Source organism: Gallinula chloropus (genome assembly GCF_964237585.1).
Source record: "Gallinula chloropus genome assembly, chromosome: 15".
Lineage (NCBI taxonomy): Eukaryota > Metazoa > Chordata > Aves > Gruiformes > Rallidae > Gallinula > Gallinula chloropus.
In genome coordinates this window covers 3,933,573-3,961,282 of record NC_140100.1, presented here as the reverse complement: position 1 = coordinate 3,961,282, position 27,710 = coordinate 3,933,573, and the positions used below count along the sequence as shown (strand labels likewise).

The 27,710-nt window shown below is 52.9% G+C and overlaps 4 protein-coding genes across 5 annotated transcripts; 2 read left to right on the top strand and 2 right to left on the bottom strand.

The window, feature by feature from the left end:
* Nucleotides 1–543: 543 nt before the first annotated feature.
* Nucleotides 544–8,749, bottom strand: RPL3L (ribosomal protein L3 like). Of its 2 annotated transcripts, none has more exons than XM_084271172.1 (10): nt 8,640–8,749; nt 7,588–7,780; nt 6,833–7,001; nt 5,801–5,936; nt 4,569–4,755; nt 3,869–4,029; nt 3,490–3,591; nt 2,771–2,866; nt 2,173–2,292; nt 544–661 (listed from the first exon to the last, which is right to left on the bottom strand). In XM_084271172.1, the coding sequence occupies exons 1-10, from the start codon at nt 8,640–8,642 to the stop codon at nt 605–607; spliced, it is 1,224 nt and encodes a 407-aa protein (XP_084127298.1). In that variant the 5' UTR covers nt 8,643–8,749; the 3' UTR covers nt 544–604. The 2 variants fall into 2 exon arrangements, with proteins under 2 accessions (XP_084127298.1, XP_084127299.1); XM_084271173.1 differs by lacking the exon at nt 8,640–8,749 and adding an exon at nt 8,270–8,507.
* Nucleotides 8,750–9,120: 371 nt separating this feature from the next.
* Nucleotides 9,121–10,578, top strand: NDUFB10 (NADH:ubiquinone oxidoreductase subunit B10). The gene is made up of 4 exons (XM_084271214.1): nt 9,121–9,348; nt 9,627–9,765; nt 10,096–10,235; nt 10,365–10,578. Exons 1-4 carry the CDS (start codon nt 9,201–9,203, stop codon nt 10,463–10,465), a joined length of 528 nt encoding a protein of 175 aa, XP_084127340.1. The 5' UTR covers nt 9,121–9,200; the 3' UTR covers nt 10,466–10,578.
* Nucleotides 10,579–11,031: 453 nt separating this feature from the next.
* Nucleotides 11,032–13,908, bottom strand: RPS2 (ribosomal protein S2). Its single transcript, XM_084271320.1, has 7 exons — nt 13,731–13,908; nt 13,473–13,562; nt 12,934–13,041; nt 12,285–12,458; nt 12,038–12,197; nt 11,509–11,600; nt 11,032–11,155 (listed from the first exon to the last, which is right to left on the bottom strand). Exons 1-7 carry the CDS (start codon nt 13,884–13,886, stop codon nt 11,075–11,077), a joined length of 861 nt encoding a protein of 286 aa, XP_084127446.1. The 5' UTR covers nt 13,887–13,908; the 3' UTR covers nt 11,032–11,074.
* A 1,309-nt stretch (nt 13,909–15,217) lies between these two features.
* Nucleotides 15,218–25,666, top strand: TBL3 (transducin beta like 3; the record flags this gene model as incomplete). Its single annotated transcript, XM_084270926.1, has 22 exons — nt 15,218–15,258; nt 15,345–15,396; nt 15,501–15,593; nt 15,843–15,890; nt 16,182–16,323; nt 16,833–16,917; nt 17,349–17,516; nt 17,807–17,882; nt 18,276–18,372; nt 18,793–18,989; nt 19,330–19,471; nt 19,927–19,985; nt 20,496–20,599; nt 21,234–21,384; nt 21,520–21,750; nt 22,473–22,543; nt 23,184–23,340; nt 23,763–23,821; nt 24,284–24,387; nt 24,627–24,698; nt 25,084–25,242; nt 25,409–25,666. The coding sequence occupies 22 exons, from the start codon at nt 15,218–15,220 to the stop codon at nt 25,519–25,521; spliced, it is 2,421 nt and encodes an 806-aa protein (XP_084127052.1). The 3' UTR covers nt 25,522–25,666.
* Nucleotides 25,667–27,710: the final 2,044 nt, after the last annotated feature.

Here is a 27,710-nt window from a genome sequence, read left to right as displayed (position 1 = left end):
AACAGGGGTGGGAAATGAGTCCCCAGTCTGAATAAACCAGTCACTGGCCAGGCTTACCTAGCAGCCTCCTTATTGTACACGAGTTCCCACAGCTGCTGAGGACACTGGGATCGTGGGGTTTGTGCACACAGAAGGTGACAGGTTGTACTTCACCCTGGCACAAGGAGTGCCTGAGCGTGTGTGCCTGAGACCTGACAAGGGGAGAGACGGTCAGCAAGACGGGGCAGAGATAGGTTATGGGGAACTATGCAGTTCCCAGTGGGAACTGAGGCAGAAATGCCAGTACCTGCTCTGTTCTCCTCTGGAAGAGAGGAGGGGGTATCTTCATCAGTTTGGGTGGGAAAAAATTCACTGGGCAAAGTGGGAGGATTCAGAAGACAGAGTGGACACTTGGCTGCCCCAGTCAGCTCCTGTCCCTATAGGCCAGTCCTGGGTGCTACTTGTCCCATCCCCACCCACTGCAGAACATCAAGAACACACTGCTGTCCACAGGCAGCACCCAGTACAGGCAAGGCACCCCTCCAGAAGGAAGACAGGCAGTGGTCATGGCTTGAAGCCTTTTTATTGAAGGTACCCGGTTTGGTAGCCTCGACTATCTCAGTCCTTACAGCTCTTCCTGCACTCCTGGCTTCTCCTTCACCAAGTGTTTCTTCTGAGGGCCCTGGAAGAGAGCAGAGAGGAGAACTCTCAGTGTTAGTGACTGACAAACCTGGCCTACACAGATGCATGCAAGTTGCATAGAGCAGAAATGCAGCTCCAGGCCCTTTCTGCTGTACAGGGCTGCTCCTGGTCTCTGCTCTCCAGCTGCGAGCTCTGTGCCACCATTCCCAGCCACTCCCAGGGCTGTCTTAGTGCTGTGGGAATCAGGAGCAGAACATCATCGTGCTTGCACAAAGGGTTTGTTTCTCTGGACAGCGCAAAAGCAGCCAGAGAGCAGCAGGAAGTGACCTGTCCCAAGCCAGGCAGGCCAGGATGCAGAGGGGAGCCACAGCTGCATGGCTAAATCCTTCCAGGAACGCGCCGTGGTGGAGCCGAGCTGCTGCCTGAGCCCTGGAGGAGGCAAGGCCTCCCACAGCCAAAGGCACAGATTCTCATCAGCCAACTCCACAGAACCTCAGCAGTTCCCATCATCTAAGAAATGGGGTTGTCCTGGACCAAGTCAAGCCCTAAGGAAGCACGCTGGAAGAATTACATATGTGCCTGCACATCTAGCCACATGTAAAGCTTTACCACAGCGCACACGGGGGAAACTCTCCCCCCCCAGGAGAAAACAGCAAAGAAAACAGCCACAACCAGGTAAAACTGCTTCCTGCCACTAAGATCCACGTCATAGCTACTCAGGACTTTGCAGCAACAGCAAGAGCAGAACGCAAACAAGCTCCTAACACTGAGATCACGGAAAACAGCTTAACCTCTAAAGAGCCACGCAAAGGCCCCGCAGAGCCACCCCCCTCCTGCTCCCCAGGGCTAAGGCTTAGCCAGTTTCACATGGGATTTCTAGCTGACAGGCCAGATCCAGGCAAGGTTTATGCCTGCGTGGGATCCAGGCAGTTGTTTCCTTCATTTCTGCTAGCTGAAGGCCTGGCTTACTTAGTGCTTCCTCAGTTTCACATGCAGACATGCACCAGCCCAGTGTAGGCTGCAAAATTATCCAAGAAACTCTGCTTGGTTTAGATAGTTTCTTTTTTTTCCCTCTCCCCTGGATTTAGAGAAAAATATACTGCTTGACCTTTGGAAAGCTTCCTGACAAAAGAATGGCAAATTTGTGTCTAAATTTGACCCAACCCCTTCTTCTTAAGAACATTAAAGTTACAAATCACTCCAAACAAATGGAAGAAGCGCACAATTACGGGTGAAAGGGACCATATGTCCACAGCAGAGCCTGCCAAGTTAACTGCTTGTTTAAAACATCCTGTGGTGAATGGAAACTGGTGGGCCATATGGTGTATTGTTTTCTGGTTGGGTTGGATCACTCACACAACCATCATGTTCTTCCTTTAGCATCCTATCTATCTGCTGTGTGAACTGAATTCACGCCTGGCTTTTACGCAAGACGGTCCCAATCACTCATCTGGCTGTTCTATTGAGAAGCAGATGCCTGGTTGGAGTCAATGAGCTGCTTTAGCCCCAGCCATGAGCACAGCCCAGGAGCTGGCAGAGAGCATAACTCACCATGAAAGCTCTCTTCTCCTGAGCAGTCTGGAAGCGGCCGTGGCCAAACTTGGAAGTGGTATCAATGAATTTGAGTTCGATGGCTTCCTGAGCCCGGCGGCTTGTATGCACCAGGAGGGACTGGAAAAGAGGAGTCACAATGCATCAGGCTTATCTTTACAGAAAATCTGGACATCTGCTGTGATGGAAGCAGGGTTGAAATATCCTAGGTGCGTGCAGGAGACAGCATCTCCATGAAAATCTGCCTTCTTGGAGAAACACTCCGGTGCTCAGGTGGCAGGTGATGCCTTGGAATGCAGAGCAGCTCTAAAATGAGTCTGCTCTTCACTTAGCATTTCATTTCCTGGCAATCTGCTTATGGCCACGGCTTCCCATCGCAGCCACACAGGCTTGCAGCTTGTCTGCAGAGAGGGTACATCCCACTGCACGCTGCCACACACCACCGAGCTGCAAATGGCCTTGCTGAGCACCTTCTGCATGTCAAGGACCCGACCAGTGTCCGTGACCAACATTTGGAGGCAGAGACATTCTCCACCTGGTGAATCTGTTTGTGGATGAGCTACAGCCCAGCCCTCCCCAGCACCAGCTGCACTCTCACCTTACGGAGGGTAAGCACGCGCTTCTTCGTGCCCACCACGCAGCCCTTCAGCATGAGGAAGTCGTTGTTGACCTCCCCATAGTGAGGAAAGCCACCCTGTGGGGAGAGGCAGAGAGAGGGTTGGCAGGTAGGAGAGCTGGGTGGGAGCAGACGTGTCCATACATGGCTTGTTCTAGGGAAGGAGAAGGCAGTGACTGATAGTCCATCCAGCTAAGGTCATTCTGCACCCTGTGGGTTGCCTGCTCAGGACCATCAGCATCTCAGCCACACTGCCTGCATGATCCCAGCTAAGCAGCACGCTGTAAGCACTGTGGAACCAGCAACCCCGCCTCCTTCCCTGGAGGGTGGAGGTCAACAGCGAGCAGAGCTGGCTACGCTTCCAAATTAAGAGCTTCAATAAGTAAAAGGCAACTTTTAAACCAAGTAACAAACATTTATCTGTTAAATATCAGATTTTTAATGTCATTTATACTTTTTCTTTTAAACAAAGCTCTTGTTTTCTGCCCAAGTTATCAGCTGAAAGTTGCATGTTTGGGTCTACCAATGGGCCTAAAGAAACACCTCACAGAGATGGTTTCCCATGTCTAAACCATGAGGAAAGGGATCACTGCTTTTCTTTCAGTTAATTTCCTTCAACCAACTTCCTATGCAGCTGTTTCCAGGCAAGGAATTACTGTAGCCAGGGCTAGCCACAGTCCTGTTACCTGCTGAGCTCTTACCATAGGTGTAATGGTCTTCTCCGTGACATCGTAGTGCGTCGACGCGTTGTTCTTCACCACTTTGCCATCCTCCACGTGGATCCCGTGGCCAATGCGGTAAATCTAGGAACAGGAAAGAAACTGAGATGGTGACTTGCCCACCCCCTTCGGTGAGGGATGGCACAGGGACAGCACAGTTTTTTCCAGGATGTGCCCCCTGTGATGTGTCCTTTGAGCAGGGCAACAGAGAAAGACATGGAGAACAGAACTGCAGATCTCCAGGAAACATCCGAGAAGCTGGGGGGGAGCAGAGGCCACTATGCAAGGAAGGGCAGTGACAGCATGGGAGGACATCAGGAAGGTGCAGTGATGCTCTGAGGGAGCCCAGCTGGACTGTTACCTTCTTGTTGAGCTCTGTTCGGTGGTGGTAGCCCTTCTGACCAGCCCGAGCAATGGAGTAGCCCACCCGGGCCGGGTGCCAGGCTCCGATGCAGGCAACCTTGCGCAAGCCCTTGTGCGTCTTCCTGGGGAGCTTCTTGGTGTGCCAACGGCTTGTCACCCCTGGAATTGTGACCAGACAGGGCGGTGAAAACACTGGGGAGGATCAGGGCTGGTGTCTGAATGCTGGGGAGAGTCTCATCATTCTTCTGCAGCTCTTGAAAGTCACTATGTTGGAAGGAGACCAAGAGCTGTCACCGCCGTGAGAGGCCAGAGCACAGAACTGTTCTCACTTCCCATGGATCTGCTCAGACTGTGATATGTTCTGCTGAGCACACACACGCAGGAACACCCACACCTCCACACACGTGGGGTTTGGGAGATGTGGAACGGCTTTACGTACTCACAGCGCCTCTGAGCCTCCTGGGAGGACTCTGGGCACAGCAGACAGCATGGCCTTTACCCAGTTTAAGGAAGCCAAGCTCTGCTATGATGGGTCTGGATGCTGCAGTTGAGGACCTGAGGCTCTTTGCTACTCCCTGTGCAGTAAGTTGGTGGGTTCTCAGCATGGCTAACACTCCATTCCCTTACACCACCTTATAGGCAGAGCCATATGAGGAGGACAGAACCAAGCCCCTGGTCAGGGTCTCCCTGATCTGTACCTTTCATCCCATGCCCCTTGGTCACGCCAATGACATCAATCATCTCATTCTGGCTGAAGACATTGTGCACAGAAACTTGCTTCTCCAGCCTCTCACGAACCCAGTCAACCTTGTCAGCCACGGTCCCACCATTCAGCTGTATCTCCATCACGTGGGCCTTCTTCTGCCGCAGCGGGAGCAGCCTCATCTGCATTAGGGAAAAATGTTCCCCCTCACCTTCCAGGCATGAACGTGAGGGCAGGGCCACACCACCCACTGCTTGTGAGGGGCACAGGGGGTGAGTAGGGACAGCTCTTCAGCAACCCTCCCTACCCCTTTCCTAACAGCCAGCAACCTGGCTCATCATGCCTACGGATCTCTTGGACCCAACCGCTTGTCCTTGAGTCCAACAACCCCATCTCCCAGTGCTCCCATTCCAGGCCTGAGTTGATACACACCCTCTCCAGGGGGGATAGGCCACCCTCATTCTACCCCAAGAGTCAATCACTCTACTAAGGGCCATGGGTAATGCCCCAGAGCAGCATCTGAAGCTGAACACTGAAACCTGCCAGGACCTAGCTCTGTGCTCCAAGCCAGAGTCAGTGCCTCTCCTTTGGTAATGCTCCACCTCTGCTTCCAGACAGAGCAGTTATTTCTAGTTCCCACCTCAGAGTGCCTCCACTCTCTCCCAGTCCCAGCTCCTTGTGCAAAGCCTCTGCCAAATCACCACAGCAGGACTTTTTGAGTGTCTCTGCCAGCCCCAAGTGAAGCCTTGAGCCAGCTTAGCTCTGCTCCAGACTCCAAAGCAGCCATTACCTCCAGGGATCAACATGAAAACAGCCCTTGTGTATCCAACAATCAGCATCTGGCAAAAGTGTGCCTCCCCACGGGTTATTTTTGCCCAAACATTTGACACCAGTTGCTAATTTGAGGTGATCATGGGGCCAAAGATCCCTTGCTGACATGGCTCACCACCTGCTGAGGCTCTGCCAGTCTGCTCTCCCTGAAGGGTGTGTGGGCTCCCCAGCCTGCCCGAGCTGGTTGGTGTCAGGCGGCAGCTGGAAAGGTCAGACAGCACTTCCCACTGCCTGCACACCCTGTCCCACACCCTCTGACTGGTGTCTGCCTGCTCAGACTCCTGAAACCCCCCAAGGCAACCCTGTGATCCCAGTGCCCAGCCCTTCAACATGGTCCCGAGTTGAGGAAGACCCTGAGCACCCCCCTTTGCCCATCCTCTGCAGGGAGGCTCTGACCTGTGTGTGCACAATGACACGAATAACCTTGCAGTACTTTTTCATAGCTGCAAAATCCTTCTCCAGCTGCCTTTTGCCGTCCTCATCCTGCCATTTTTTGCAGTACTTGGTGAACGCCTTCTTCTTGCTCTTGTGCCTGTGACAAAAGTGTTTAACATCCTGCAGAACCGAGTGGTGAAGTGAGTCTGTATTTCACCACCCCAGGGCAGCATGGGGGGGGGGGTCAGATCACCTTGCCAGGCCCTTCCCCCAGGGCACAAACTATCTGTGGGTACCCAAACCTCCTCTGTCTGCCAGGGCCATGACACAGGCCTTTGAGGTGGGAATAGGAAAGTGAATAATGAGCTGTGAAAACAGGGCTGGTAACTCAAACCTCTTTTTTTTTTTTCTTTGCATGAGGAATCCAGTTGTCTCCCACTGACTGGCTCAGTGCCATCAAAATACAAGTGGAAAAATCAGAGCTAAGCAGGGAAGGGAGAAAACAGCCTCCGACCGGGATCAGAGGCATGTGGTGGGTGGATCTCAACGGCACTTTTGCAGGAAACACGATTCCTACAGTTACGAAATCCATGTTTCCATTTTCCTCTCCCCTGGTGTGGGATTTGGGGTGTTGATGTTTACAAGAGCCAGGGGGTCACACTCTATATCAATTTTCCCCCTGACAAATCTGGTTTGACGCCCTTCATTTGGTGCCTCAGCTCCAAGTATCCCAGTTTAAAGGAGAGTAGATGGGCCCGACCTACACAAAGGAGAACAAACCTGCTGCAGGCACTGCCACATGACACCGTGGAGAGAGCTAACTCAGTTCCACTCTTGGAATAAATTTACATGTGCCTATGCAGATTCCCAGCATCAAGCTGTTTGCAGTATCTCTCTGCATGACTAAACAAACAGCAGTTTCATCCCACCTCAGAGCCAGCTGCCAGTAGCTGAGCTGTTTGCAGCGGCTGGGCATTGTGGAGAGCCCATGGGGGGGAGACCCTGGGAGACTCCCCACGTGCAGGGACCCTCCCCAGCCACAGAGGAACGTACCAGTTCTTGTAGAAGCGCCGTCTGCACTCATCACTGATGTGCTCAGCAAAAACAGTCTTGAAATTCCTCAAGCCCTTTGGTGTTTCTATGTACCCCACGACCCCCACCACCACCATCGGGGGGGTCTCAATGATGGTCACAGCCTCCACCTCTTCCCTCTTGGAGGTTTCTGCAAGATAGTGAAAGGAAATGGTGCTCAGCATCATCTGGGATCAGGTCGTTCCCTGAGACTGTTCATGGTCTGTACTGGTACAGCAAACCACCAACACACTGGGGGCAGGGTCACATCCTGCTCTCACAGTCTCAGCCCTTTCCATCTCCCACCTGCTGAAGGACCACGCAGGCTTTGATGCCCCAGCACTGGAGAGCTTGGGCCCTGTGGCCCAGCACACTTCAACCCACCTCCCCCAGGTTGGAGGAAGCAATAGATTGGATGGTTCTTGCTCTGGAGTTTGGCTCCAGTCCTGTGGGCCTCCCAGGGGGTAAGGATTTGTCAGGATTTTTCAGGTAGTTCTGCTGCTGCAGGATCCAACAAACCACCAATTACCATACCAGTCTAAGGACTTCCCAGGAGCCCCCACACTCAGCTCATGCTGGCTGTGAGGTGGCCTTTGGCCATCCAAGAGCTGCATGACATTACACTGGAACCTGTGTGCTCCAACATCCATTCCCAGGAGCAGCCTTTCCCACTGACAAGTCTGTTCCCTCATTTCCCTCTTGGATATAGCTCCCTGCTTCCATCAGCCAAGCCTTACTGAGCCCAGGCCTGTGCACCTCCCGCACGGTGTGGGTCATGCCAGCTTTGTAACCCAGGAAAGCAGTCAGGTGGACTGGTTTGCTGGGATCATCCTTGGGCCATGTCTTCACCTTCCCTCGGTGGCGACGGCTTCTCTTGTGGGGGAGGAAGCCCAGGTGGCCATGCCTGGGAGCAGAGAACTTGCGGTGGGACTGCAGAGAAGAAAAAAAAAAGATCAGCATCCCTTTCAGGTCCCAGAAGACCCCAAAGCACAGCAGGAAATCTCTCCTTTAACATCAAAGAATGCTGAAAGGATTCTCGGCTCTTCCTCAGTTCCAACACAAGAAAAAGAACTCCTAGCAGGAAGGCAGGTTGTTCCAGCTGTCATGTGCGCTGATGAATTTAGGAAGTTTCTAGACAAATGATGCCAACTAACTAAAAAAAGCTTGCACATGATCTCCCTCCTCCTGCTTGAGGACTTTTAGGGGAGAAATACGTTCTTTAATAGATCTGCCCTAGTGTGATATTAATTATAATGATTTATTTTGTATTCTGCAGCACCAAAAGAGCCTGCTCAGAATTCCCGGGCTTTGTGTCATCGGGGCAAATGGCACCAAACGAGCACAGCTAACGATCAGAAGAAACGGCAAAGGATGCCCCAAGGAATCAGTAATAAGAACATGAGCAGGTTAAATACGCACCTTGAGAACCAAATTAGAAGAGCTAAATATATAAACCCCAATCGCAAGGTCACGCTGAGCCAGACAGAGACAAGCAACAGCACTTCAGCGACATGGACAAGCTCTCACACAGTTGGCTTCAAGGCAGGGGAACTGGGGCCAGCCCAGGCAGCAACGGGTTAGATCTACATCCACTGCGGCTCCCTCCTTGCTAAGATCAGTCAGGGCACCTGGTTGCACTTTCCACCAAGCTTATTTTCCAGCCTGAGGAGAGCTCTGTTGAGTTGGGCCCCGTTTCACCGGCGCTCCCATCGCCGGTCCCCCAGCCCTGCTCACTCTCTGTCCCTCCTCTCCACACCATCCAAAGGTAGCAGCGCCGAGCTTTACAAACCATGGGACGTCTTCAGCCCCGGGGTCAGCCGCAGAAGGAGGCGGTCAGCAAGTGCCTCCCCCTCTAATACTTAAGGAAGACACAAATTTAGCCGCTGGCTTCACCCCTGCTCTATTCATGTCGCCCTCAGCCAGGCTGGTGGGTCAGACGGAGCCGCTGGCGGGGTGGTAAAGGTCAGGAGCCGCTGGCTCAGTTTACACCTCTGCCTCCTAAAGCAACTCGGGCAGCGGCCAGGGGTTCCTGGCCGGGCACTGCCGGCCAACGCCCGCGCCAGGCACCCCGCTGACTGCAAGTCTCTCCATCAGCCCAGGCAAGAAACGGCCGCGCTTCTTCCCGGGCGATAGGTGGAGGCAGCGGGCCTGGCTGTGAGGACCGCGGCCTGCACGGCCCGTCCCCTGGAGGAAGAGGCACCCGGACTACCAGTCCCAGCATGCAGCGGGCGCGGCGCCGCGCATGCGCAGAGAGGCGCCCTCCGACCCCGGCGTCCCCCGCCGCCGCGGTCGTGTGGGGCGCCGCCATCTTCCGCGCGTCTCCCGCCGGGCCGCCGCCGCCGCCGCCGCCATGCCGGAGGACAGGGACTGGGAGGCGTACAAGGTGCCTCCGACCCGCACCCCCGTCTCCGAGAGGATCACCTCGGTGCCCAACCCCATCACCTTCTTCCAGGCCGTCTACGACTATGTCATCGATGCGCCCGTCACCTTCGTGCGAGGTACCGGCGGCCCGAGCCCCTCCTCCCTCCCCCCCCTCTCGCCGCCGTCCCGGGGCGGCCGCGTCCCCTCGCGAGCGCCGCTCGGGGGTGCGCGACGGCGGCGGCCTGGCATGGGGAGTCGGGGGCGCGGGCAGGGAGGGACACAGGGGCAGAGACGCGGGGACACGGCCCCGGGACAGGAACGTGGGACACGGGAAGGGCACGGGCCGGGCAGAGGGACAGAGACACAGGGGGTGTGCTCGCCAGCCCTGGGCCTGACCCAGGCGCTGTCCCTGCAGAGTGGATCGAGCGCCAGCAAGCCAAGAACAAGTTCTACTACTACCACCAGAAGTTCCGCCGTGTGCCTGACCTGAGCGAGTGTCTGGAGGGGGACTACCTCTGCTTCTTCGAGGCTGAAGCCCAGTGGAGGAGGGACAGGTACGGCTGCCACCGGGCCAGACCACCACTCTGGTTAGTCAGCTCTGGGAACCACAGCAGTTGGCTTCAACTCAGTGTTTTTATGGAGTTAGAGGTGTTGAGGCAGCACCACCTGTCCTCTGTTACAGAACACCCGTGCCATAGTCCTGCTGCCCCCTGTAGCACACCCAAGCTGAGCAGGGTGATGTTAGGACACATCCTCCTGCACTGTCTGGTTCCTGCAGCACAGGCCAGCACCCTGTAAAAACCCAGAGCTCAATTTCAACATGGTTATCACCCCCCCTTCGTTGAGTTTGGCTGCAGCTTCATTCAGCATCATCTTCCCCACAGGATGGTTGATCAGGAAATAGTGGAGATAGTCCGGGAAAGGCTTGGTGCATGCAAGCAGCGGGAAGGACCCAACCAGTTCCAGAACTGTGCCAAGGAGGTGGAGCAGCTGATGCAGGTCACCAAGGCCTACCAGGACAGATGTGAGTACAGCAACAGCCTGCACACCTCTGCTGTGCCTGGGACTGCGCACGGGGAAAGGGGGGAGTGGTAAGCCAAGCTCCAGACTTAAGAGTGAATGTGGGGTACTCAGACTTTAACTTTCTTTTTAGATGGTGATCTTGGTGTCCATGGAAATGCAAGGACATGCCTGATGAAGCAGAAGCACAGGATGATGGAGGAGAGGAAGGCACAGGCAAACGCATCGCAGTAGCTCTACGCGGTTAGCCTGGTGCTCGTGGCAAACAGTGCATGTTGCAGCTTTGAACTGTGATGCTGTTGACCTCTACAATAAACGTGCAGCCCAGATGTCTGCCATACAACCACTATCTAGGCTCATTCTTAAGAGACCAACAAATACATCTTTCCCCTTTCAGCTCTGCATTCATCTTTGAATTCCAATAGCTGTTACCATCCTCTGAAGCACTGTCAGCCCCTCCAAACCCCAGGCACCCCTGGATGTACTAACTGGGACTCTCCCCACCTCTGGGGCTTCTCCCAGCCTCTCTGAGCAAACAAACACCAAGTGCTCTGCCTAACCCTGGCAGGGAATTCCCTCCATCAGGGTAAAGATTGCATGCTGTAGGACAGCACAATCTCCAGAGCTCGTCCAGGCCTGGATGAACACTCCATTTTAACCCAGATTACTGTAACACAACAGACAATTTCATTCCACAGATGTTCAGGCTGTGGTCCCACAGACATGAACCTACCCAAGTCCCCAGCAGAGACAGAATCCATCTGCTTGATGCATTAACCATCCCAATAAACCCATCACCATTCCTTGTTCACTGATCACTTTATTGTCTTGTACAACACCCACTTAAGTTGTTGCCACAGCAGCCGCCTGGGTTCTCTGCACTGAGACTCTGGTGTGGGTCTTTGCCAGATGATCAGTGAACTCCTGCAAAAAAAAAAAAACAAAACAAACCTGTTTAGTTTTCTTAAGCTGCTACAGCGGGTTTCTCACACCACAGGACTTTCCAGCAAGATGTGTGGGGGGGAGGACAGGGTAGTTTGGTACAACTTGTAGTTACTATTTCAAAGCTTTCCCTTCCTGGTTTCCTTTGTACCATACCTGCAATGCCACTGAAGTATTACTCAAAGCTGCATGCTGAGAAATCGCTTCCCTGCAGTCAGCTCTAAGAACTACTCTAGTCTTCCTCTGGTAAACTGCAAATTCTCTGGGTGCAGCACCTCAACTTTGCTGGACAGGAAGGGCAAGATTTGAGCTGCCATTTGCAGCTGTACTCATACCTGGTAAGGAGACTTGGTGAACACAGTCTCTTTCCAGAGGTCGGGGGTCAGGTAGCTGTAGGTCTTGGAGATGGCATCGAAGGTGGCTTTAGCTACAGACAGAAATCAAAACATTGCTCAACACTGCTACAGAAAGGAAACCCATTTGCTAACACCCACCCAGCTCCAAAGATGTAGAATTTTGGGAGGAACAGAGAGACCATAGTGGGGTCTCTCTGATACACACACAAAACTCAAGTTTCTTTCTCTCTCCAGTTACGACAATTACACTACTTCACACAAGTGCAATCGCGCAGATTGGGAGATTTATCAACCCTCCTTACAGACAGACCACTTCTTGTAACTTTCACAGCCCTTCAGGGCCATGAACAGCAGGACTGACCTGCAGTGATAATAGATATCAGAAGTTTTCACTTCTGCTTGAAAGCTTTGGTTCAGCACAGATTAAAACACCGTAGGAATGAGTACTTCAGTGATGAAACCAGCAGGACTTACAGCTAGCCTGCAGCGTGGAAGCCTCTAAGCTTACCGAAGTTGCCGAGCGTGGCAGTGCAGCCCCTGGCCGAGGTGTAACAGTCGTCGATGCCAGCCATCATCAGCAGCTTCTTGGGAACGGGGGCAGACACAATCCCTGTACCACGAGGGGCTGGGATCAGACGCACCAGGACAGATCCACAGCGGCCAGTGACCTGTGTGAAAACAATCAGTCACAGAGCCCAAAACACAGGGTGCCTACGGCACCACCCCAGGGACCAGCCCCAGCCAGCCGTTCTCACCTTGCAGGGCACGGTGTGGGGCTTGCCGATCTTGTTCCCCCAGTAGCCTCGCCGTACGGGGACGATGGACAGCTTTGCCAGAATGATTGCCCCACGAATAGCAGTGGCAACCTCTTTAGAGCACTTCACACCAAGACCAACGTGGCCATTGTAGTCCCCGATAGCCACAAAAGCCTAGGAGTGAAAGGAAAGATTCTGTTGGCATCTGCAGCGCGCACACCGCTCAGCACAGCAGAGTCCATCAGCTCACAGTTCAAGGAGACCATTTCCCCCCATAGGGATCAGCCTTCAAAGTCAGCTGTGGCTGGAAAACTGAGATCCAAACCCCTGCTACAGCCTTACACTGCTCAGAAGTCCCAGTAATACCCCAACAGCATTGCCCCGTCACACTGTAAGAGTTTAACCTCCAGTACAGCCACTGAAAAGCCACCAACACACAACTGCAACTTGGTTTTGAGCTAAGGACATCTCAAGTAACATTTGAGTGTACTACAGGGGCTTTGATGTTAGTACAGCAGCTTTGTAGACTGATCTCCATACCAAGACATTTACTAGATGCTGCAGAAGACTACAGGAAACTTTTAAAAATACAACATAAAAAAACAACAGGCAAAGCCTTCACTATAAGAAAAGGGAAGAGAAAGGTTACCTTAAACCTGGTACGCTGACCAGCACGAGTCTGTTTCTGGACAGGCATGATCTTCAACACCTCATCTTTCAGAGAAGATCCCAGGAAGAAATCGATGATCTCCGACTCCTGCAAGGCATTTAATCACACAAATCAGTCATAAAAAACCACATTTTTTTAAAAATAAATTAAACTCGTAAGGCTCCTACAATTCAGGTCCAACATCCCTACACACAGGTATCTTAGGCAATGTATGCTTAAAAACATTAAGTTTTGCAGGTGTAAGCTTGCTCCAGCTTGCAAGGCAGTCCAACATGTGAGTCTGAAACTTTGTTTTCTCCATTCCTGAGGTGAACTTTTACAGGAACACTTGAGCAACACTCTGCCACCCGACACACAGCAGAGTGACACACAAACCCACCTCACTTCACCACAAGTGACTACAACAGGCCTCAGCTTCTTCATGCCCAACCTGAGCATCCTGGACAGCAAATGCTACACCTACTGCTACACCCCTGTCCCAAGTTAAGATTCCCCTACACGTCTATGCAGACACTCACCTTGATGGGAAGCGAGAAGAGGTAGATCTCCTCGAGAGACTTGATCTTCATATCCTTGACCAGGCGACCAAGCTTGGTGACAGGAATCCACTAGGGAAGAAACCCGCGGAGAAGGGTCACCGGCAGCTCCACCTGCCAACACCCCAGGGGGAACCGGCTCACTCTCTGCTCCGGGGCGCCCCACACGCGGCCCGCAGCGCGCTCCCCACAACCCGGGGCGGCCCCACACACCCCCGCCCGGCCCCAAGAGCCACTTACTTCTTTATCTTCGGCCTTTCCTCCACGGGCCCCACGGCCTCTCCCTCGGCCCCTACCGCGGCCGCGCCCGCGGCCCCGCAGCCCCGTCCCGAAGCCGCCGCGGAAGCCCCCTCGGGCCGCTCCCGCACCTCCCGCAGCACCGGCGTCGTCCGCCATTTGCTAGAACAAAGAGAGGCGCCTTAAGCCGGGGCGCCGCGGCGGCAACCGGCAGCGCCCGGAGGCAGCCGCCTCCGCGCCGCCGGCAGCCCCGATGGACGCGGATGCGGCGCAGGCCGGGCCGCTCCGCTCCCCCAGCACCATGACAGCTCCACGCTTACGTGTTCTCTCAGCGTAGAAGGCCGCGCCGCCCCGCCGCTCGCTATTTGTAGTCCGCCGATCTCGCGAGAGCACCGCCCAGCAGAGCCGGCCCCGCGCTCTGAATGAGGAATACGCTACGGGCCAGAGCGCCACCTCCCGCTCACTTATACAGGGTGCGGGGCGGGGAAGAGCGGCCGGCGGCCGTGCGCATGCGCCGCTGCATAAAGCGGAGCGCGCGGGCCGGCTGCCGCTCAGTGTGAGGCGAGCTGCAGGTGGGTGAGGTTGGGGCGCTGCTGGGGAGCGTTGGGAGCCCTGTCTGGGGGTTAAAATAGGCGCGGTAGGCCGCTGGGGTGTGTTTATGGTGCTGCTTGAGCTGGCCTGGTGGGGGGGATCCCAATGAGGGGCCTAGGAAGGCGCTGCGGGCGGCAGGCACAGTCTGAAAATCACTCGGCGCCTCCCGTGGCTCCCGGTGAGATAACTGTGCTGACAGCATAGGGAGCATTAAGCTTACTGCCCACAGCCACGTGTGGGGAGTGAAACCCATGCTCCCACAGCCCCGGTACCGAGCAGGTATCCGGGAGCAGGGCGTGCTCCTGCCGCCGCCGTGTCTGAGCGCTGCCTTTTCTTCTACCAACAGGTGCTGAGCGCGGCCCGGGACCGCCCCACATCCCTGGGCGAGCGGGTGGTGGAGCGAACGGGCGCACCGGCGCCGTCTTCCGAGCCGCAGCCCCGTGGCTTGCGGTGCGGTGTCCCCTTCTCACAGCAGCGGAGACTCTTGGCTGCCGGCGAGGGTGAGCCGTGCGGTGACGCACGGTGGTGGGACTATCCGCGGCTGGAACGCTTCGGAATGACTCAGTTACGGGTTTTTCTTACGCAATAAAAGATGAATTAATCGAAAGCGCCTTCGCCAAGTCTCGTGTTTGTCGTTCGTGCTGTTTAAAAGGCCCCTTTTCCTGGGCGGGGGGGGAGGCTGGGAAGGGGTTCGCTGAGGCAGCCGGAGGCGGCACCGGAGCGCCGGGAGCGCGTTGCGGTGGGACGTGTTGCGTGGGGCGCTTCCGGCCAGCACCAAAGATGGCGTTCCCGCTCCGGTTTGGCCCGCCTGTGCGTCATCGCCTCGCGCCGGAAGCGTCGCCCTTCACCAGTAGCAACCGGGCAGCGCCGGAAGCGGCCGGCACGCGGCGGTGTGGGCGATGGAGGCGGCCGCCGGCAGCCCCGTGCGCTTCAAGAGCAAGTGAGGCCGGGGCTGGCGCGGGGGGGGCGGCGGGGCCGTCCCGTCCCGGGGCTTCTCTGTCCTTTAACCCGTCTCTTGTCTTCCAGCTATGCCGCGCTGCGGAAGATCGAGCCTTTCTACCGAGGGGGCCGAGTCCAGGTGCTGAGGCGGCGCGGGCGGGCTGGGGCAGCCGGTGTGTGTCCCCCCCACACACCCCCCGTTCCGTAACGCGCCTCCCCTCCCTTCCCCTCCCTCTTCCCCAGGTGAACCGCGACGGGCGGTTCATGTTTTGCCCCTGCGGGACGAAGCTGAACGTCATCGATGTGGAAACGGGAGCTCTACGCAGCCTCCAGCAGGTGAGGAGAGCCGGGCGCTGCTCGCCGGCTGCCGGGCTGAGGGCCGCCAGAGGCTCCTGGGGTGTTTGGCCGCTGTCGCTGTTCATCTGAAGCTCTTAAGAGCAATAGGAGGAAGATGGGAATTGCTCTGAGCAGGCAGATGTCGCTTGTGTTGTTCCTGAGCTCAGCTGGGATGTGCTTGGTGTCAGAAGGGAGCTCTGAGAGCACAGCAAGGGGGGTTAACTGCTTGCTTTCCTTTCGTGTTTATAGGATGAAGAGGAGGATATCAGTTCCTTTGTTCTTAGCCCCGATGATGAGGTATGTGTTTGCTTTGCAGCTTTCTGTGCTGCTCAAGGCTCCTGATCAAGCCATTGAACGCTGAAGGCTGTTCCCCCTGGAAGCACCCTGTGCTTCCAGAGATCTCTGCAGAGCCTTCTTAGGTGCTGCCATCTCTTTCTTCTCTTCTGAATTCAAGTCAGGCGGATGAATATTGAGAGACTGAGCTTCAAGTGTGTCCCAGCAGCTGGCATTTCTGTCCTATGTGTGTGACCACCAAAAGAAACTGAATTAGCAGTTAATCCTGTTCTCCTTCCCCTTGTTTCTGCGTAGATCCTGGTGACAGGGAGCCGAGCGCTGTTGCTGAAGCAGTGGAACTGGCGGGAGAGCAAGTGCGTTCGCACGTGGAAAGCTGTGCACACAGCCCCAGTGGCCACCATGGCCTTTGACTCCACCTCAACGTTGTTAGCCACAGGTACAGGCCTGTTCCACTGTCACACAGCGTGAGTGATGTTGAGGGGCCCTTCTGCTTTGGAGTGATTTATCTCAGCTGGACACAGCCTGAGCTGTGTGATCTCCCGAATGCAGGTGGAATCAGAGAAGGTTTTACTTAGCAGCAATGTCTTGACTGACAAGAAGGGACCATTTCAATGCTCTATCTAGAGTGTGCTTAGTATAATGGTCTTAAAAGTCAGGCATCTGAGGCAGTGGTGTAGTTATCTTGGGACTCTTGGAGATGGAGAATGGCAGGCGTGACCTGTAACTTGACTGTACTTCAGGTCTGACTGTGAGCAGTCAGGTTTTGCTCAGGTCTCAGCAAGTGTAAGGTGCTCTGTGAGCTTCTCCTGGTGTGGGCAGTTGTTACTGGGTAATTTTTTCTTTCTGCTGCCTTTGCAGGCTGTGAAATCTTATGGTTGCTGCTGTGTTGGGCCTTCCATGTCTCTTTCCTCTGTAGTTCATTCTTACGTGCCCTTCTTTTCCCAGGTGGCTGTGACAGCACCATTAAGATCTGGGATATGGTCAAACAGTACTGCACACACAACCTTAAAGGATCTTCAGGAGTTGTACAGTAAGGACAAGTCATTTTTGTCAGCCACATGTGTTCAGGTGATGCTTGGAGGCTGGAATTGATGCAAAATGTCTTGAGGAAATGTCATGGCCCAGCCTGAGCGGGTTTTGGGCCCTTCCACTTCCCAACTTTTGAGATGTTTAGGGCTTTGCCTGGCTTCAGCCCAGAGAGAAAGGACTTTGGCCAATAAATTTGTTGGTTTCTAACTTGCTTGCTAACTGATTCTTGTAAAGAATGTGTCAGATGGTGAAGTTCTGTTGTAAATGTTCCTGGTGGGTGGTGGAAGAAGGAAATCTTACAAAGAGAGTCCTGGTACACGTTCACATCAATTGAGCTGCCAAACGTTGTGTAGAATATATGTCTGTTTAGATACTGAGCTTATGGTAGATAGCTCAGTCCTCTCCTGTTCAAGTGCACCTCCTCCTTTCTAGCCTTGTTGAGTTCCACCCTGATATCTCCCTCCTGCAACTCTTCTCCTCCTCCATTGACTACAAAATCCGCATCTGGGACTTGAAGACCAGCAAGTGTGTGGCTGTGCTGGACGGTCACTTCAGCGCTGTCACCTCCCTGGCCTTCGCAGATGGAAACACACTCCTCAGGTAAAACCTTGGGGGGGCCTTTCCCTCCCATTCAGCCTGACTCCTGCCAGAGGTGGGTGTCTGTAGGGCCTGGGGAGGTGGCCCTGTGAGGGGAACACCTGCTACAAGGTGCTCAGTGTCTCCTTGACCACACAAGCGAGCGACTGATGTTGTGTTTCTGGCAATATACTGCGCTGTCAGGTGGGAGGCTGGTGCCTTTTTCTATGTGGGGCTCTTCCTACAATTCCATCTTTGTACTCAGAGTGTCAGTTGAATGGATTTAGCCCTGAGAATGCTCTTTTGACTTGCAGTTCTGGCCGTGATCAAATCTGCATGGTGTGGGACCTGAAAACCAGAGAAAGCAAACGCACTGTCCCTGTCTATGAGGTGAAGTTGCATTTAATTTATTCCTTTGAGATCCTTTGGAGTTTCTAGGTCCCAGCTCATGTGGTACCTCTCTGTCTTAGTGTTCCTGTGTATTGTGAAACCAGGTTTCTCCCCTCATACTTTCCAGAGGCCTTAAAATTCTCTGAAGCTGATTGTTTGTTTTCTGTCTCTCCTTGCTTGGTGTGTCATCTCTGGGCAATCTGAGGAAACAAATAGTGTAGCTGGAGGAGGAGGGAAGGACAGCTGTGTGAAAACTTTGTTCTCTTGTTGTCTGTCTGTCCTCAGTGGCTGTGTGGCCTTGGGCAGTGGGGTGTGTGCCTCTGGCATGGCTCTGGCTGCTGAAGGGGGACCAGGTCCCTGCACTCAGCTGTCGTTTGGTCGACTCTCTTGCAGAGCGTGGAAGCTGCTGTCCTGTTACCTGACAAGGGAGACTTCTCTCAGCTGGGTGTGAAGAAGCAGGGGTTGCACTTTGTCACAGCTGGCAGCAAAGGTGAGTGTCCTGGCATGTTGCTGCCAGATTTAGGAGCCCAGGAAGGACTGTATTTAAGACACCACACCCCATTATTTCTGGGGCATGTGTTTTTTGTGTGATAGATCTTAGGCTGAACTCTGAGGCCCGGAGAGGAGAGCCTTCTGTGTGCCTCTGGCAGTGCTGAGTGAGCAGGATTGATCTGGCATGCTGTAGAAGTTTAACTGTGTGTTTCCAAACTGCAAAGAATGTTTGATTTGGACTGAAGGAGAAAAACCTTTGTGTCTCTTTGTGCCGCAGCGACTGGATCTCTTCACAGCCCTGCCTTAAAGCTGTGCAGCCTTTTCTGTAGACACTGCCAGGGTTTGTTTTCTCTTGTTTGGACAGTCACTGCCTTAGAACAGTAGCTCTGACAGATAATTGTGTCCTCATCTTGATTAGGCATCCTGAAAGTTTGGGAAGTTGCCACAGCTGCTTGTGTACATACCCAGCCCGTGCCCTTTGAGCTGAAGGAGGAGGCCAGCGAGCGCAGCCTTACCCAGTGCATGTTTGTGCCTGAGAGAAAGGAGATTGTCACAGTGTCTGTGGAACACAACATTGTCTTCTATGATGCTCAAACTCTTCAGCTAAGGAAGCAGGTAACAACCTTCAGCCTCCCTTCTCCTCTTCCTTTTTCCATACTTGAGGATCAGCTCTGCTTCTGGTGAAAGCTTTGCCTGGGGTTACCCCCTTTCCTGCCTGGTCTTGAACCATCCCTTGGTTACAAGCCAGGTAGCCCAAATCGCTGCTGGGGTTTGGAGGGTTATTACACAGACACAAACATAAGGGAAGGAAATCAGAACAGTCCTTCCTGTGCTCCAGGTTACATCTAATCCAATTTTTACATGAAGTATGAGATGTAAGGTAATAGTAATGCAGCCTCAGGGAGCATGGTACCATTGGGTACTTCTCTAACTGTTTCTGTTCTGCTGTCCTCAGCTAGCAGGTTACAACGATGAAGTCCTGGATGTGAAGTTCCTTGGACCTGGTGACTCTCACATTGTTGTGGCTACCAACAGTCCTCAGCTGAAAGTGTTTGAACTGGCAACTTCACACTGCCAGATCCTCTATGGCCACACAGGTGAGTGTGTGTGTGGTGAGCTCTGCCCTGGGTGGGTGGGAGATGTGCAAGTATTTCTTTATCCAGCTTCTCTCACAACTCTGTTGTGGAGACTGCAGTCCTGGAGCTGTCTCTGGAGCAGCAGCACAACGGGTTTTGGAGTTGAGGAGAGAGTGTATATTCTGTTGTCCAGATTTAGCACTCACTGGTTTGTCTGTTTGGTCCCTTCCACGAGCAGTGAGATCAGTTTATACTGTGTGTGAGTGCAGGCTCTGAGCACAGTTGGGTGGCTTTGTGATGAGCTTGCACCAGTGCTCTGAGCAGCCAGTCACTGTAGTGAGTGTGGATATGCTGTGTCCTGAGTGTCCCAAGCCTGTCCCCCAGTCACTAAGCAGTGGGCTTCTGAATTCATGCAGTTCTTTTGTCCAATTTCAGTATTAATTTGCATCCAGCTGCTTTTTTTTTCTTCTGTTTAGAAACCATTCTGGCTTTGGATGTCTTCAGGAAAGGCCTGATGTTCGTCAGCTGTGCCAAGGTGTGTTAGTTTTCTTCATTTAATGAATCTCTTCATTTCTAGTTATCTCTATGGGCAGAGTTACTCCCTTTTGGTGACCCAGAAAGGGCTTCTGTTTGGACAGAATTCCTGTCTGCTATATCCCTCAAATCTAAGGTTCTTCTACTATCCCTTTTTAACGTTGTTGCTGGGGAGATGTGGTGGATTGTATTAGCCTGAAAGGAGATGTCTCCTTCTCCAAGCATCTTATTACTCTTGTGTTAGACTTCAAAGATGCCATTAGTGAGAGACTGATGGGGAGCTGTGCCTAAAAACTGTTGGGAAAGGTGGTGGCTGCACTGATACACTCAGAAATAAACCTCCACACTGGGATCCCAGACTGCAGTCACCGTGTTTGGCTGTGTCTGCCCTCCCCTGCTCTGATGGTTCAGGCTTGAAAACACATGAATGGCCAAGTTCACAGATGTGAACGTGTGGGGAACTGCTCACCTGTCAGAACAGCACAGTGATTTCTGTCCCCTCCTGTTACAGGACAAAAGCCTTCGAGTCTGGCGGATGAGCAAAGATGGAAGGGTGATTTGTGTTGCCCAAGGACTGGGTCATGCTCGCGGGGTAGGCGCAGTCTCTTGCTCAAGGTAATAAAAACTGGACAAGGGTTTCTGTTTGCATGAGTCATGGCTGCTCTGCTGAGCCCCAGGCTGCATGTTTTGGTCAATGTCTGACTGTTTCTTGTTCTTGGCCCCAGCTTCTCACAGTGCTCTGAGTTTGAAGGGAGGATGATGCACATCTGTCTGTCCTTAAATTGTGAAGCTTGTGTTTCTTTGTCAGTCTGAGTCCTGTTTGCCTTAAAGAGCAGCAGCTGGATGAGTTGCCAGATAAAGCTTGAGTGATCTGGAGAGGAGGGATGAGGAGTGAAGGGGATGTGTCTGTGAAGGTGCTTGCTTGAATAGCATGTCTGTCAGCTCTTCTCCTTTCTTCATGCTGCTGAAGAGTCTGGATGCCCAGCTTGCCTGTTCAAGAGCTGCAGTATACCTTTGTAAATGAAGAGGGCTAGCAGCACTCCTCTTAATGTCTCAATTGCTGGAGGCTGTCTCAGGGACCTAAGTAAAATGAAAGAAAGCTTGAAAAAACATTAAAGCACTTGGTCACTCTGCTGGGATGTGAAGGAATGTGTGTAGATCCTGATAGGGGAGGGGAAGGTGGGGTTTCTGTCCAGGGAAAGCCACTGTTTTGCTTCCTTACACTTGATTCTTTTTTTACTCCTTTCAGACTGAAAGAAAGCTTCGTAGTGACCAGCAGCCAGGACTGCACCATCAAGATCTGGACTATCCCAGAACCCCTCACTTCCAAAGCAAAAGCAGCCTTGATCTCCAGCCCAGAAACCCTTCATGCAAGAGTGACCGAGAGGGGTCATGACAAGGTAGAGCCCCTCCTGATGTTAGAACATGTTTTCAGTACTCCACTCCTTCCCTCCTGTGTTGTACCCAACACTTATTACCTGTCTGACAGCGAGAGCAGAGGCTTCAGCTGCTTCTCCCTCTCTGTGCTTCTCCAGGACATAAACAGCGTGGCAGTGTCTCCCAACGACAAGCTCCTTGCCACGGGCTCGCAGGATCGCACGGCCAAGCTGTGGTCCTGCTCGGATTGCTCCCTGCTGGGTGTCTTCACTGGCCATAAGCGTGGCATCTGGTGTGTGCAGTTCTCCCCAGTGGATCAGATCTTGGCCACCTCTTCAGCAGATGGGACCCTGAAGCTCTGGGGTCTCCGGGACTTCAGCTGTCTGAAGGTAGTGAGAACTTTGCCCCTTGCACCTTTTGGGGATTGACTAGGGTTGCTTCAGAACAGTATGTGCTGCTTAGTGCAGCTGAGCTGTGGCAACGTGGCTGTGCTGAAGGGTTATCCAGGTGTAGCCTTGTTCTCCAGGGTCTTGGATGTGTGTGCAGCTTGCCAGAGCATCTACCCAGTGCTCAGGTGATCCTGCTTTTCTAGCTAGCCAGTGAGCAACATGAGTGGCTGTGGGGAGAAGCACTTTCAGGCTATTGAAAGGAAGCAGGTGCTGCCTGATGCAGCTCTGGCCATGAAGGAAAAAGCACAAGAGTTGAACTTAAGACTCACAGAAGAGCTTCCAGTAGAGTCTCACTGAGCTGATGAGAAGGCACTTGCAGCTGTGTGCCACATTCTCTGTTACCTTGCTGAATGGGCACTTCTTGTGGTGGTATCAACCTTTTGGGAGGGGAATCCACCTTTTGGGAGATAACCTGTGCCCCTGGCCTCACCATTTGTGGTCTGGCCTTGGGCAACGAGTTGGAGCAAGCAGGCAGCTTGAAAACTGGGGTGGAGGCAAGTCATTTCCAACTGCCCTCTCAGCCTACACTGAGAGTCCTGAGCATGAGGCTGCTTTCTGGAACTTAGCTTTTGGTCTTAGGGAGTATATATTCTTGAAAGAGTATTCTCTTGAAAGGCCTGGCAACCACTCAGACACTTTTGAGGCTCCTTTCTGTTTTCCAGACCTTTGAAGGTCACGATGCTTCTGTGCTGAAGATCATTTTTGTGAGCCGAGGAGCACAGCTGCTCAGCAGGTAAATATCTACACCAGGAGCCCAGGCAGGGGGGCTGAGTCTAAGAAGCAAAACTTCTTACCTGGTATCAGCAGCAGAGAGTTGTGTGGTGGATTTTGGTTTGGAGAGGCTGATAGGAAGATGCCATGTTTATGCTGAGATTTCTGCAAGGGCCAGCCTTCTAACTTCCCCTCCTTAGGTATGCTCTGGGTTCTGCTTGGCTGCTGTGGTGCTGCTGGGTTAGTGACAGACAATGTAATTAGGCAGAGCTAAGGATCTATCTCACCCTACTGTGTATGGGTGAGAGCAAAGCAGCCAGAGCTAAACAGTTCTTGAGATCTGCAAAGGGTTGATTCTCTGAGTAGTAGCAGGGAGGAGTGCAGTTTGCCTCCTTCCTTGCAGAAAGGCTGAGATGCTACAGGCTGGAAGTACCTCCAGAGCATGTGAGGAAACACAGGTAGTAGGGTTTCCCAAGAGGGGATCACCAGAAGGGGTAATGGTAGTACTGGGAACTACTGGGTTGGAATTACTAAGCTTCCCGGATGTTTTTGGTTAATTTAGCTCCTGCTGGAATGGGATAGGTTTATCTGCTATTTGAGATGGGGCAGAGTGAGAGTGGAGTTATCAGGTGACTCTGGTTTGTTTCTGTGTCTTCCAAAAGTGGTTCTGATGGTCTCTTAAAACTCTGGACAATTAAAACAAATGAGTGTGTGAAAACCTTAGATGGTCATGAAGATAAAATCTGGGGTCTTCACTCTAACAAGCAAGATGATATGGTTGTGACAGCATCCAGTGACTCCTGCATCATGCTGTGGAAGGTACTGTGCGGGATCTTTCTCTGTTTCCTTTCTGGGTTGCTAATGAAAACACAGCCAGAGCTCGGGGTCCCTCAGTTCAGCCTCCTCCCAGGTCCAAGTGATGTGTGCTCTCCTCCTTTCTGCACTTGGAAATTTGGTCAGTAAGGCACATCTTGGGGTTTGGGCTTGGGCTTTTTTGGCCAGAGTGTATTTCCCCAGTTGATGATGTGAAAGGAATAGCAGATGTGCCTTAGCAGCCTGCCCAGGGCTGGGGGTCTGAGGTGCACCAGAGGGAAGCTGAGTTGCTGGAGTTAACACTTCAATTCCTTGACCTGTGGATCCTGCTGCAGAAGCTGGTCTCCTCGTGGCGATGGCTAGAGAAAATCTCACCTCTGTGAAAGCAAGACTTGACAGAGTTTTATGTTTTGTTGGCTTTTTAATAGGATGTCACTGAGATTGAAGAGAAGGAGGCACAAGCTAAACAGGAGGAGCAGATTATAAAGTAAGTTGATCATGTGCAATAATGAGCTGCACTGAAACTGTCCACACCTGGAGCCATCCAGCTCCATCTAATCCCAACATCACATCGCTTCGCTATTTACAGGCTGGCAGGGCACAGGAGTCTCCTCTTTAGAGTTTCTCTTTAGCTCCCTTCCTGTAACACTGTCAGCTTGACAATTGATTAGCTTCATGCTCATGTGCTGCTAAGATAAGCAAAGTCAAACCGCTGAAACCTGCTTTCACTCCTGTCTGCTTCTGCCAGCACCGGATAGTTCAGGGAGCCCTTGAACAACCTGCCAGGGTAATTACCTGCAGAGTGAGGGCACTGAGCTGTTCTCTCTTGGCCTTAAACCACTGCATTGCCATTAGTGCCAAATCTCCTACTTCCTATTTAATAGGAAATAAAATATGAAATACCAGCTGAAGATTTGTCTCACTGTCTTGACCCTGGTTTGTTTTCCAGAGAGCAAGAGCTTTCTAACCTGCTTCATGAGAAAAGGTATCTCAAAGCTTTAGGCTTGGCAATCTCTCTGGGTCGTCCTCACACAGCGTTGATGGTGGTCAAAGGTGAGTCCCCATTGAGCTCTGAAAGCGTTTTTCTGCCCTCTCTGCTTTTCAGAATGTCTATTCCAGGGAGACAAAAGACTATGAAGTCTAATTGTCCCAGAATCTCAGTGTTTGCTTTCTTTTACAACTCCTCTTCCTAAGTGACCACCCTCCCCCCAGGAAAAATGCTCTCCCTGCTCTCAGCCCGTGGATCCCTGGGCTGGACTCTTGCATGGACTCCTCATTTCTCTTTTCTGCAGCCATCCTTGGGGAAACTGATGGGAGAAAGCACTTGGAAGAGAACATCGCTCGGCTCCGGAAGGATCAGAAAGGTTTGTTGCAAAGTGGTTTAAGTGCTTAAACCATTCAGGTTAGGGGATTGTCCTCTCAACTGAAATGAGAGGGAGTGGGGTCCCTGGGCTTCACGTGTACCACTGAGCTCCCACCGCCCTCAAGCAGGACCAGTGCTCAGCTTCTCCCTTACGGTGCTACTCATGGTGTACACCAGGAGCTGCTCTGAGCTTGTGTGAGTGGCTTTGCCTGGCCTTACACCTCTGTGCCAGCTCACATGTCCTGGCATGGTTGTTCTGCCCTCCGGGCTCACTGTTACCAGTGTGTGGGAGCCATAGGGTGGCAGAAGAGATGCTTCCTAACCTGGCATCTCCTGCGAGCTGACACCCAAGGCACAGCTGGGATACAGACTCCCTTCCTCCCCAGAGGCAGTGTTGACATTCTTGGTGACGTGGAACACGAACTCCCGAAACTGCCACGAAGCCCAGGCAGTCATTGAAACCCTCCTGAAGCACGAAGCACCCGACAGCCTCCTGCAGTACTCGGGCATCAAACCTGCTGTGGAGTCCCTGCTGCCCTACACCGGTGAGTTGCGCTGCAGGGATGGGCTGTGAGCCTGAGGCTTCCAAGCCCAGGCTCCTCTGTGTTGTGAATATTCCCTGTTTGCCTTGGTCTGAAGGGAGGAGAGATTATTTCCCCCTCACCACCACCCCATTCTGGTGAGCAAGCCGCTCTGTTTCTCTCTTCTCAGAGCGCCACTTCCAAAGACTGAGCCGATTGCTCCAGGCCTCCATGTTCATTGATTTCATGTGGCAAAACATGAAGCTGGCTGATGTGGCCCAGCAGGAAGACATGACTTCATGACCCTCCTCCCCCCAGTTGCTCTTTCCAGAGGGGAGAGTCTGAATTGCTTTCCCCCCCAGGTATGGCAACTGGACTGTTCTCCTATTTTGTAATAAATTTTTTTAAGGTTTGAATTTCTAAAACAAGCCCAGCACTCAGTCTCCTTTGGGTTTAATGAGAGGGAAGTGTCATTTCTTTGCCCAAGCCATGGTTTCCCTTTGTATTTTCTCACCCTGAATTTTCAGGCCCAGACACTTAAGCAGCCCTTAGCTTGGAGAAGAGGCAGAACCTGGCTCTGAACAAGCAGTGGGTCATTAGCAGGGATTTAAAGCTTTACAGCACTGAGAAACTCCTGGCAATATCATATCATATCTCAAAGCCCAGCAGGGGAGTCTGTGTTGATGGAATATTTTCTTTGTGTGGGCAAAACTCAGCCTGGGCCAAGGGAGGTCTCTCACCTGTGCCAGCCCCAAATGTTAGTGCCTGGGATGGGACATAAGGGCAATTTTAACTCTCTGGCTATAAAATCTTTGAAATACAAAGACCCATCAGTCTCCATAGATATTTATATGTGTTTTATTTTAGAGACAAGCATGTAAAAGAACAATAAAAACACCTCACAAGTTGGTTAAATTACTTGTTTCAAACAAATTAAGCAGATACCTGGGAGAATAACTAAAAGGAAAGGTATCAGTCTATATCAAAGTCCAAAGTGTTCTCCTAGAACTGTTTGTCTGACTCAATTCTAGCAAATGAGTTTGTGATGAGAATTGCTGTGGGTTTCAGTAACTATCCCCCCCCCCCCTCCCCAAAAGAGGAATGTTTTGTTCCTAAAAATGTGCTCTGCTGCCCTTACCCAGCTGGGGAACAAGTTGTACTGCAATCCTCCTGGTTTCTGTGCCTGCACAGAGCTGGCTGGAGGAGCTGTCAGAGCTGAGGTTCCCCCAACAGGTATTTTGTTCTCACAGCAGATCCAGCCTGTCCGTACACGTGGCGAGTTTTCTGCTAGTCGAGCTTATCTCACCTTTATAAAAGAACACAATAAAAAACCAGCCCCAAACCCTAAAAAACCACCAAAAATCAGAGAGCTTAAAAAAAAAAATATCTGTAAAATAAGGGATTCAGATAAATGGCATTCAGCTGACTGCATCATCCCATCCCTACCCCGTACCAGTAATTAGAGCTCTGGATTTCATGGGTGACTCTGTCACGTACTCTGGGTTTCCCTGCGCTGTTCCCTGGGGCGGCTGCCACGCTCTGCCAGCTGGCTGCTCAGGGGAACAACGCAAGAACGATTGTGAAATGTTCACATACTGCACTGCAGGATAAATACCTGCCTGAGGGAGAAGTAACTGAATCTGAAGTGACCTCTAACTTACACGGGAGCTGTCACATCCGCAGCTGCCAGAAGTTAAACCACTAAATCCTCTCAGCTAACTTGAGTAAAGCTGCTCCTGGCCCCCCAGCTTCCCTGTGCAAGCTGCAGCAAGGATGGGGTTGCCCATGGAAGCAATGTTTGCATGTGTGTCCTGCTGGGATCTAACCATGTCCTTGGAAAGCCACAAGTTCCAATCCCTGACATCCCCACGCCGCTGATGCTCCCCTGCTGTGCCCATGGCTCCTGCGGGACTTTGGTGAGGAGGATGCTCAGCTCTTGGTCGTGGCCTGGGGCTGGGTCTGTGCCCCAGGGGCACTAGTGTGCACTGGGGAGGGGGAGGACAGCTTTGAGGGCTGGCCGGGTGGCAGACTGCTGCACAGCTCGCTTGGTGACCGTGCTGCACTTCTGGAGGATCTCGTGGGCTGAGGGACGCACAGGCACCTTGGGGACAGAAGCAGCCGTGTCTGGGTCAGTGAGGGAGTTGCTGAGGTCAGCTGCAGAGGACTCCACAAAGCCAGAGTCGTTTCTGTCCTTCTGGGTGAGGTGTGGAGGCTTGCTGCTGTGCGAGGCCAAGGCACGCTGCGGGGAAGGGCTCCTGGCCTGCTCGACTTCAGGCAGAGATCTTGACAAGTCGGGCTTCCAGCTCAGCTGGCCGTCCTGCTCGCTGCCACTCCCTGAGCTGAAGGATGAACTGTCTGACTCCAGGTCTGAGATGGAGCTGGCCTTGGGCAAAGACCTCGATCTGCTTCTCAGAGAGCTCACGTCCTTTTCAGTCAGGTCAAGGGTAGAGCAAGCCTGCACCCTCCGCTGTCCCACAGCCTCACCCCAGGGC